General features: G+C 37.0%; 1 protein-coding gene across 1 annotated transcript in view; it reads right to left on the bottom strand.

Annotated features, from left to right (window-relative positions):
- The window catches only part of LOC131151622 (DDB1- and CUL4-associated factor homolog 1), a 48919-nt gene that overhangs the window by 24015 nt on the left and 12714 nt on the right, over window positions 1-12190 (bottom strand). The window contains exons 6-10 of the mRNA XM_058102890.1: window positions 2443-2540; window positions 1874-2297; window positions 1131-1733; window positions 872-1051; window positions 123-686 (exon numbers count right to left, since the gene is read on the bottom strand). Coding sequence (XP_057958873.1) covers window positions 123-686; window positions 872-1051; window positions 1131-1733; window positions 1874-2297; window positions 2443-2540 — 1869 coding nt within the window. The remainder of the gene's footprint in view (window positions 1-122; window positions 687-871; window positions 1052-1130; window positions 1734-1873; window positions 2298-2442; window positions 2541-12190) is intronic.

The raw sequence follows: 12190 nt of genomic DNA, 5'->3' as shown, positions 1-12190 counted from the left end.
TCATATAAAACTATATCAATATTACAAATAACAGCAAGCATCTACAACGCAACAACAATAGCAACCAAAAAAATCCATTCAAAGCTACACCAAAAATGGTCTTAGGTAAACTTATAAATCACCTGAAGCTTTGTCAATATGTGTGCAATTGTATCATCTCTGGCTAAACCAAGCAGGACTCGGCATGCAAGAGCACGAAGACAATCGAGAGTAGCTGGAGGTGAAACTATCCGTGGTTGGAGAAGATGCAGAAGAACTTTAATTCCATTATTAGCACGGACAGCTTCTCTTGCATGCCGATATCCTTGCTCCAATTGTGCAGCAAGGCCAGCACAACCAGCTCCAGCACCTAAAGATATTCTACGGTCTCCAACCAATCCTGAAGTTACAGGAGGAGCAGGAGTTTGTGGAGTACTAGCAGTGGATGGTTGCCCAAGCACTACTGTGCTGCCTCGGTCCACCACACCAGACTCCCCATTACGCTCCCTTTGTTCACTGTGACCAGGCATGGAAACAACCCTGTCTGACATATTTCGTTCAGCATTTCTATCTCTAGCCTCCACAGCAGCTCCATTTGAAGCTTGAACAGAAACAGACTGCTGACTCTGTACAAGAGATGGTTTATTGCTTATTGAAGGAGGGGGGCAAACGAGATTGACTAACACGTTTAATGCAGGCTGAATTATCTGCCAAAATAAAGATAAAATAAAACACCAATATGATTAATATTAGCAGGTTATAGAACAAGCATTATACAATCAACAAAAGTTGTCAGCAACATGCACAACAATATATACACACAGGATTAAAACTAAAATCAACAAATCAAAAGGCAAAAGCATTAACAGAATCACCATTACAACATCATTACCTCAGGGTCCACATAACTAGCACAATTTGCTGCATCTAAAATGACTGCTATACCTACACGATCGCTGCTTAATGTGGAATTTACAACCAGCTTGCGGCTGTAAGGTACCAATGTAACAATGTGCAGAACACCTAATGCGTACTGAAGTAGATCATGCAAATAACGCTCGACAGGTGGAGCCTACAGACAAAAACAAATTTTATTTTAAGAGCAGGACATGAATGTAAAGGAGCACATCATGATTGCAAGAAGAGCATACCTGACACAACTCCAACATGGTAATATGTCCATTAGAGCCTAAAAATTTGTCAACCACTGGCCACCGAGCCCTTACAAATGCAGGACCAAGCTTCCGATCCTTTTGTAACTGGATAAATACTGCATCAATAGCCTCATTACTAATATCAAGTGGCTTGTAGGCTGCCCTTACACTTGGAATATTTCGAGCTGCACTTCGACTGTTTTTATTTGGTCGAATAGAATCAACAAGCAAAAGAAGATGCGCCCTGAAATATTGCCGCAGAGCTACACAGGTGTGATAAGCAATCTGCTTCTCTGATGATGTTAGCACTTCAGCAGGTGATCGATCATTTCTGAGCGACCCAGAAGAAGACAAGCCTAATGCTCCAGAATTTACTCCAGATCTTACTGAGGCAGCATCATTTAAAAGGCTCAGTAATTTCTGCAAACCATCCTGAGCATCAAAAGAATCAATAATTGCTCTGAATACAAATGCAGCTGCAAAAAATAAAGCAGCATTTTTCCTTGCTTGATCCTGGGGGCACTCCAAGAGATGGAGAGCCAGCTCAACCACCTGATGGACCACATCGGAAGGAAGAGCACACACACGTTCCATAATTCCCTGAAAGAATATTCTACAAAGTGAAAACTAATCGAACAGATAAGCAATTAGAGAATTAGCTCTGTTTGTGTGTGTGTGTGTGAGAGAGAGAGAGAGAGAGAGAGAGAGAGAGTTTTAGCACTATCATTTAAAGTTATTACCTGAAGAGAACCAATAGAAAATAAGCAAGAAGAAAGACCAAAGTAAGTCTGAGCAACTCTAGGGACAGCAAGCAGTTTTTGCATGCCACCTCTATCCACAAATAAAGAAGCAAATTTCCGGTGAGCAGCCAAAGCACATATTAGCTTCAACACATCAGGCAAGAGCATTCCAACTTTTGATGCCTCTTGAGGTTTGGAACTTCGTTGCAATAGTGCAAGACAGACATCCACCCCCTTTTCATGCAATACAGGCCCAAGAACTTCAACATATTCACCAAGTATCACAAGGCATTGAATGCAAAATTTTTCTCTGAGCTGTGCAAGGGAATCGCCATCCAGGATGAAGAATTCCTCAACCACCTCACTTGTTTTTGGTTCTGTATCTGTTACATTCATTGAATCAGCAATGATGTTGTTGAAGCTCCTGTCACAAATCCGCGGGAAATATCATTATACAAACTAAAACTCAAATTAACAAAGTTACACAACCACCAACACTAATTATAAATGCCGCGTGAAAATGATTCACTCAAACACCTGTCTATCATGCATAGGTTTATAATTACCACCTTGAAACTTCTATGGCAGTAGCAGCATCAATGACAGTAGATGCAGCTCTAGAAGCAGCCAACACAGCAGCTTCTTCATCATTTGTTGTTCGGAATTCCTGAGAAAAAAGAACAGCATGCAATTGTGAAGCTAGAAGCTGAAAAAATAAAATTAGTTTCATATACTAGCAGAGACCCATGCATCATAAACTGTTTCATGGCTTTTTTATTTGTAAAAAAAATAAGGATATTTCATTAGACAAGAAAGAATGTTCAAAAAGGAGAATAAGAAATCCTCTGACAAGGTAAAGAGAACAAAAGAAAAAAGAAATTAAAATAATGACAGCTGCCAATCCCATTGTAGATCCAAAAAAAACACATTTTTAAACAACCAGATGCAGAAGACCAGAGGGAGCCCATATAATGAATCCTATCCCCAACCAACGAACATATCATCCTTTTATCCCATAAGATGTGCTCATTCCGCTCCAACCAAATTCCACACAACACCATAAATTGTAAAAAGCTCTTATTTCCCCCAAGCCAAGGCATCTTTACTCCTACCATATCCTACAAAGGAAATCACCAATAAATCCTTCAGTGGCTCCACATAAACCCAATTGTATCCAAAAAACCACACAACTAATTCCAAACCCTCCAAGTGAAGAACAACACAAAAAAGAGTTGACAATAAGCTGATTCCGAACTGCCAAAACATAAAAGTACACACATCCGGAGACAATGCCTTCAAAGCCCTCCTACTCTGCACCAAATTGTTGGTGTCAACTCTATTAAAAACAACCAACGAAACAAAAGCCTTAATCTTAGAGAAGACTAAAATCTTCCAAATCCTATGATGATGCAGAGAAGACATGTTAGCTCTAATCAAATGGTCAAAAAATGATTTCAAGAAAAAACATTTGAAGAATCTAAAACCACAATCTACCATCCATCAGAACGACAACAACCTTCCAACAACAGCAAAGAAGAAAGGTCCTCCACCCTTCTATCCTTAAGAGATCTACACAAATGGAACTTTCAAGAGATATTGTATCAATTAAAGTTCAAAAAGGCAGAAAATACATCTTTATGCACCAAGGGAAGACAATTGAAATGAGGAAAAGAGATGAAAAATCCATTATTACCCAACCAAATATCTTCCAAAACACAAATTAAAGAAACATTACCAAAATAAATATTATAAGGAATGGACAGAGAGCAAATCTACAAGATAAACCTCGAAGGATTCTGAAAAGAGCATCTTGTTCCCAAATTTGCATCATTCGCATGCATGCCAAATTTACTTTTAATAACTTTGTGCAAAGAGTTTTCCTTTAAAGAAAATAATTATAGCTATTTACCCATTAAAACAATGTTCTTTTGACACCAAGTTACTGAAGGCTGAAACCCCTTCCATCTTAGACCTACAATCTCACAGCAAACCAAATGATCCAACCATAGCCATTTACCCATTAAAGCAATGTTCTTTCACTTCTTTTGACACCAAGTTACCAAAGGCCAAACCCCCTTCCATCTTAAACCTACAATCTCACAGCAAACCAAATGATTCCCCCCCCCCCCCCCAAAGGGGACCAAATGAAATCTCTCGTTAACTTTCGCAATTATACTAGCTAACATGGCAGGAATTCCAGAAATAAACTGAAAAATAGAGACAGCTGAAAGACAAGAATTACTGACAGTGATACAACCATCTAGAGAAAATAAAATAGTAAAGCACCCTTCCACCCATCCAGACCCTTACACAACACCATTGTTCCACTAGATTCAAAAACCTATAGTCTTAGGATTACCATGGAACTCCTAAATAAGTCAAAGGCCAGTCTCAAATGCCATGTGCAACTAGAAAAGCAAATCCAGAAAACTATGAGAACTAAGATCAATAGCATAATTCCGCTCTACCCCAAATTAATTTTTAAATCAAAATAAATTAGGGATTTTGAGAACATTCAAGAAAGACTCCATTATCACCTAAGAAAAGAATAGTATGGTTCGCAAACCAAAGCTGAGACACTACTACCCCTTCCTTCCTACCCTAATCCTCTCACAAAACTACTATCCACGGCATGGTATTAAATAACGGCCATTACACACGTAACGGAAAAACAGGTGGACGATACCATTACAGGCTGCATTAGCAGTGAGCAGAAAATTCACGTGGATAACGTCCGTTACACTAACGTTACGGCACGTAACCTCCGTTACGACACGTTACAGCCGACAGCCCTTTACACTACTGCATGTGTACCTTCCTTATCTCCTCGAATCTGCTCCATTTTGTGTGTTTCTCCTTCGTCTGGCTTAGATCTCGTCATTTGAAGCCTCCAAAGAACCGAAAAGCAGCTTCGAAGCCTTAGATCTGTTGTGCTCCGCAAGCTGAGTTCCCTCTTCACTTGAATCACTCTTCGTCTCCTTCATATAGCTTTGATCTACTGATCTGAAGCTTCAAAATCCCCAAAATCAGCTTCGAATCTTCGAAGCCTTCGATTCCTCCATTCGAAGCCTTCGATTCCTCCAAAATTTGGAGGCTTGCAGGTTGCAGCTGCAGCAGCTCTCTCGCAGCTTCCATCAGGACTCGGGAGTGGGTAACTGGGTAGTGGCCGTGGGTATGTTTGTTTCTTCAATCTTCATTCTTCACTTATTCTAGACTTCTACAGTTGTACTTATTGGTTATTGGTTAATGCAATTGTAAATTACTAATTTATTATAAATTAATAATTTAGTTTGTTTTATAATTTCAGTTTAAATTTTATATTTATCATTTAATTAGTATATAAATTTATAAATGATTGTATAAGTAGAATTTATTAATTAAAATAAAAATTAGTATAAAATTATTAAAATATAAAATTTATAGAGTTACTTAGACTCTTAGAGAGTTAGAACTTAGAACTTAGAAAATTAGAGTACAGATTTAGTACAAAATTATTAACTAATATTCTACATATTTATTTTTTTAATACCTTGACAATTAATAATTTAATATTAGATCTATAATTAATAATAAATTCTAATTTGTACACAATTAGTCACGTCTAAACTCTTAAATGACTCAAGTTCAAGTACACTATCATTTAAATAATTAAATTGTAAGATTTACAATCCCATATTTATTTTGTTAAAGTGTAAATTTTGATATAAATTATTGTATTATATATGTATAAATCATCTAAAATTTTTAAAAGTTAGTAACTTAAAGTTTAAATTTAATCCATCATCTATGCAATATTGTTATGTAATTAACTAATTAATTAATTATGTACCATTTTATTCTTAATTTATTGTATAAAGATGATAACTTTTTTTTGTTTACTCGTGTAGAAGTCATCTAATCAAGCACCAATATGCCACATGATAAACAAGGAACTGAAGAGCCACCTAGTGAAGACATTGGTTGGCATTTTGCTACTCCAGTGGAAGGTAGTAGACATGTAGTTTTATGTAAATTATGCGGAAAGACAATTAAAGGAGGAATTACACGATTAAAACAACACTTGACACATAAAAAAGGTCAGGTGTCTTCACGTCCAAATGTAACCACGCAGGTGAGAGAAGAAATGATGAAACATCTACAACAATACGCAAAGAAGAAGAAAGACAAACAAAAAAGGCAAGATGAAGTAAAAGCTCAAATTAGAGGAAATTTTGAAAATTTGAGCGACGACAAAGATTCAAATGAGGAAACAATGAGATTTGCTCGACAAGAAAGCATACGAACATAACAAGAACGGGAAGAGAAGCAAAGATTTAGGGCAAGAACTGGTGGAAGTGGTAATTATTATGAATATGGCAGTGGCTCTAGTAATGGCAGTGTCAATGTTTTTGGTAGAGCTCGGTCACAAAGTGTTCGAGAAGCTGGAGGGAGTGGGCAACAATGGATTAACCCTAATGCCCCTGAAGCTCAATTAAAAGCGATGGATCCTACTCTAGAAAGAAGTAGGAGTGTCAAGCAATCAAAAATAAATACCAAAATTCTGAAGGGTTTAAGAAGTAAATTAGGAAAAGCAGTGAGCAAATTCCTAATTTATAATCGAATTCCAACGAACGTAACTAACTCTCCTTTTATGCAGTCGATGCTTGATGTTGCTGCAGAGGTTGGAAAGGGGGCGAAGGGCCCATCACCCTATGAGGTCTCTGAAATATATTTAGAGCAAGAGTATCAGGAAATGAAAACTTATATATCTTCTTTTGCTAGCATTTGGAAGGAGAGAGGTGAAACCATTATGTGTGATGGTTGGTCAAGGTGCACAAGAAAACAAATAATAAACTTTGTTAGTTTACTCCAATAGAGACATTGTTTTCCACAAGTCAGTTGATGCCTCTGATGTGCCGAGCCGAACAACTGAATATTATTTCAGGTAATTTTCTAATTTTAATTGACTTGAGCCACTTCATGACTTGCATATTTTTTATTAAGTAGTAATAATTGTTAAATCTATAATTTCATTTCAGATTAATGGACGAGGTGGTTGAAGAAATTGGAGAGGAAAATGTTGTCCAAGTAGTCGCTGATAATTAAGTAGCAATGAAGGCGGGAAGGAAATTATTAATGCAAAAGAGAACCAATCTCTACTGGACAGCATGCGCAGCTCATTGCATAGACCTTATTCTTGAAGACATTGGTAAGAAAAGTAATGTGAAGAAGGTCTTAGAAAATGTTAAAAAAATAACTTCTTTTATTTACAACCACACGTGGGCAGTGAATTTCATGAAAAAATTCACAAATAATAGAGGATTGCTTCGTCCTGCCATAACTCGATTTGCCACCAACTTTATTGCCTTGGAGACCATTATTAGGCATAAACAAACATTAAAGGAAAATTTCACATCTGATGCTTGGAAAAACTCAAGGTTTGGGATGGCAAAATCTGGCCCAACATATGATGCGAAGAAGATTATCTTAAGGAAAGAGTTTTGGCAAAAGGTGTCCGATATAATTAAAGTACAGGAACCCATAGTGAAAGTTCTTAAATTGGTTGATGGTGATGAAAAACCTACTATGGGTTTCATAAATAAGGCAATTGATAGGGCAAAGTTGGCAATTCAGAAAGACTGCCGATTCTACAAAGATTATTGGAAAATTAATGATCATCAGTGGAGTTTTCAATTGCATCAAGACTTACATGCAACTGGTAAGTGTAAATAAAATACAATTTCTTATTATTTTAACTTTTAAATCATGTATAGTTGCATTAAAAGTTACAACACTAATACACTATTATTGAATATTGATTAATATATTTGTAAATTTAATTTTAGGATACTTTTTAAACCCCCAATTTCTGTATGGTGCCCCACCCTCTTCTGAAGTTGCTATGGATGGGGTTAAAAAAGTGATAACCAAGCTGGTGCCTGATATAGACACTCCAATTCAGGCTATTAATCAAGTAAGTATTGGTTCTGTTGAATAATGAATTATTTTAGCATTTTATCATACTTTCTATAATATATATCTAATTAATTAATTATACTTCACAATCTTCGCTTTTTTAGTTGTTGCTATATCGAGATAGGCAGGAGACATTTGGAACTTCACTAGCTCAAAGGGCAGTGAAACAAATAAATCTTGGTAAATGTGGCTAAATAATGGATAAATGGATCTATTTTGTCATTTTTATGTCCAAATTTGACTTTTCAAACATACACTAAATTGACATGTGTTTTTATGCAATTATTCATGCGGCCGAATGGTGGATTCATTATGGCATGTGTGCTCTTGAACTACAAAAATTAACAATCTGATTTCTCAGCCAGACCACGTCAGCTTCGAATTGTGAGCGTAATTGGAGAACCTTTAACCTCATCCATACGAAAACAAGAAATAGACTAAAGAACATGAGACTACAAAAACTTGTTTTCGTACATTACAACATAAGGTTAAAGTTGAGATATACAATGAGAAAAAGCCAACAAGACATTGACGATAGCTTTAACCCTATTAATTTGGACTATATTTTCAAAGAAGATAATCCTTTGAGTCCAGGTTATAGGAAAGAGAGGCACCATTACTCGACGATCAAACAACTCAAATTGGTTAGATGAAGAGGTCGGTGGTACTGCACAAGAGATGATCAACCACCAATAAATGTGCATGATTCAAGTTCAAGTCCTGAACGTACACAAAGTGATGATAATCTTAGTGGTGCTGGGACTGGGGCTGGGGGTGATGGTGGTGGCAGTGCAGAATATGGTTATGGGTATGATACAGGGACATCATTTGAAGGGGAAACATATCCTCAAAGTCGTTATGGACTACTTGATATGCCCGAAAATTATGACTTGGGCATTCCTCCAGGGTACCAATCTTCACAACCCAGGAGAAGGAGTGCTACTAGTGATGACCCTAGTGAGACTCATAGTGCACAAAGTAGAATAAACCACCAACACCGAGATCGTGATTCTGCTGAAGATTCATATGGTGCGGTTCGTAGTTTTGGTGACTATGGTTTAAATGATTCATCATCACAATCATATGGATCTCATCCAACATATCCATCATCTCATAGTGAGTCTTCTTCTATACACTGCCCAGAGCCAGCCCCAGCCCCAACTCCAGCCACAACTTATAGACATTATTCAGGATATGGTCAAAGAGGAGATTATGCACCTCCTATATCAGTTGGATTTTCACCACCTACATTTTTAGGAGCAACAACGAAATGACGCAAACTTGGGTTTATTCAGCTATGTATTTCCACAAGGATAGGGAGATAATTTCCAATCCCAAAATCTCAATATATAGTTGCAAATTATGAAGACCCTCCATGCCATTCTTTTTGGTGGTGACGTGTTATGTTATAAATTTGTAATATAGTATTCATGTATTTTCAACGATTTATTGATATTTGATACCAATCATTTTTCAAATTCATGTATGTGTAATGTGTATATTGAGTATTGAGCCTATCGACTCATTTTCAATAACTTTACATCTTTAATTAATTGATTCTTCATTTTAATTACATTGCTACATCTTTTTACCTATTAAAGTAATGCAAACTACAAAAAAAAATGTCTTTTTTTTTGTAAACAGCGCAATAAAATTAATATAAAAATCATAATGCCTATAAAAAAGCATTTGTAGGTTGAATGAAAGCATTCAAAATTCATTAAAAATCATGTATTAATGGATTTCATGCTTATTTTTCGATTTTGGCATGGTTGTGCACGTGTGGAAAAAATTCACGACCATTGCGCCCACTTCCCATTACGTAACACCTACGTCTCCCATGTCCCACGACACCCGCGACTGTTATGTGACATTACCAGCGACCATGATTTCGAACCATGATCCACTGAGCTATCCAACAATCTACTCAAGACATCAACAGCAAGAACCAATAAGGATAGGATAGCAGATCCCCTTGCCTAACACCCTTCAAAGCCCTACACCACGACTTAGTCTCACTTATTGATAACAAATTTAGTTTTCATTTCTAGTTTGTCAAATAATTACAAAAATGCTACCTTGCTTTCTAGTTCTCCAAATTTGTATAGAAAAGTTAAAAAACATCTTGTTATTTTCTAGATTTTCTATATAATCTAAGAAATTGGGAACCAAGGTGACATTCTGTAATGATTTGGAGATCTACAAATGAAAAATAAACTGTTTTCCACAACTAAAGAGGCCCTTTGGCTGCTCTCCGTAAATAGTAATTGAAAAAGATGCATTAGATAAGCATTATTGGTTTTGAAGTAGCCCATGATGGCATCCCTAAGCCCATTGTTGGAAGCCTGCCCGCCTTACAACCAAGATTAGTGGCCCAAACTTTTAGCATCTCCCACTTCTCTCATGTTCTGTAGAGATGATTTCATACTTTTTTGAGATTAAAGGCAACTTCAAACCATTAAAAAAATATCTAAGGAACTCTTCCAACTACCCACAAAAAATGATTGTATCTCCTTAAAAAATGGACAACAAATTCAAACTCATGATTCACTCCCTTATTGAAGTCTATAGGAACATGCCTTCCACTGTCCTTTGAACAATCTGCAAGAGAACCTGCATCACTAGGATGAAAAGGTATGGGACAAGGGGTCACCCTGTCTCACACCCCTAGAACTAGTCAAGAAACCTTTTAGATTACCATTGGTGATCGCTGCAAAAATGGACTCCACCTTTCACAAAGCCTATTCTCTCCCAAAGACACCAAGCAAGCTCATGACAGTTAGTCACAAGCCTTCTTGATATCCATTTTGCACATCAATCCAGATTTGTTAAATATTTATTAAAAAAAAAAAAAAAACTTTATTAGAGAGAAGGAAGAATGTACAAAAAGAAACTCCCAAACATACAAAAAAAAGGTAGAAAAAAATAAAGAAACATCAATCAAACCAACAAAGATAGCCAATCCTGTTGGATGTTGCAGAATTATTAGATATCTATCAGCCTTTAGTAGAGGCTGATCTTTAGGAGATTTACAGCTTGATTTGTTAAGTTATTTTTGGTTCCACGATCCTAGGGGAGTTGAGTAGCATGTTACCCGATTCTGTAAATAGTCTTTCCTATTTTACTGCTTTCTATTTTAAATAGGATATTCAATTTTCAGTAGGTTGTAAATATCCCTAGTAATTAGATGAGAATTATCATCTATTTAAAGGGAATGTAATCTTTTTCATAAGTTAGTGGAATATTCAGTTTTCTTTTCCAGATTTCAACATGGTATCAGAGCATCCTCTGAACCCTAATCTTCCCATATGACCAAATATGGTATGGCCACCGAGAGACATGACTCCACCTCTTTAGTCTCAGACGTCACTGCCAATCAAGAAGCCATGGTCTCAAGCAACAACAACAGTTCAGATAGCAACCTCATGCCCATTACAGGACACAAACTTAATGGGAATAACTATCTCCAATGGTCCCATTCTGTGATTATGTTTATATGCGGAAAGGGAAAGGATGATTATCTCTCAGGAGTTGCAGCCCAACCAAGCAAGGATGATGCGAAGTTCAAAACATGGAAATCAAAAAATAACATGGTCATGCCATGGCTCATTAATTCCATGACAAATGACATTGGAGAAAATTTTCTTCTCAACGAAACAGTGAAGGAGATTTGGGAAGCTACCAAAGAAACATATTCTAACAATGAGAATACATCTGAATTATTCAAGGTGGAAAGTGTTCTCCATGACTTACGCCAAGAAGATTTGATAGAGACCCAATACTTCAACATCCTCAACCGCTACTGGCAATAGCCAGACTTATTCGAGGAGCACTATTGGAGCTGTCCCGAAGATGGAATCAAGCATAAAAAAATTGTTGAAAAGAAAAGATTATACAAGTTTCGGATTGGATTAAATAAAAATCTTGATGAAGTACGAGGAAGAATCCTAGGATCCAAACCACTGCCAAACATCCGAGAAGCGTTTTCAGAAGTTCGCCCAGAGGAGAGTCAAAAGAGGATAATGATGGGCCCTCAAGATTCTGCAACAAACCTGTAGAGTTGAGCCCTTGCGGTTCGAGGAAATTCATATAACAGCAGTGACAGTAGATCGAAGAAAGGGAGGCCGTGGTGTGACCATTGTCGACGTCCTGATCACACCAAGGACACCTGCTGGAAAATCCATGATAAACCCGAAAATTGGAAACCTTCCCGCTTTGCCAACTACAGAGAAGGACAAGGAAATTTCGTCTCGGTAGATGAAAAACCAACACCACCCGAACCCAACCTCTTCAGCAAGGAGCAACTAGAATTATTGTAGAAAATGTTCAACCAATCTTCAGCAGCCCCTACTACTGTGGTTG

Source organism: Malania oleifera, chromosome 3, assembly GCF_029873635.1.
Source record: "Malania oleifera isolate guangnan ecotype guangnan chromosome 3, ASM2987363v1, whole genome shotgun sequence".
Lineage (NCBI taxonomy): Eukaryota > Viridiplantae > Streptophyta > Magnoliopsida > Santalales > Ximeniaceae > Malania > Malania oleifera.
The sequence above is the reverse complement of the archived record's forward strand: the minus strand, read 5'-3'. Positions and strand labels throughout refer to the sequence as shown.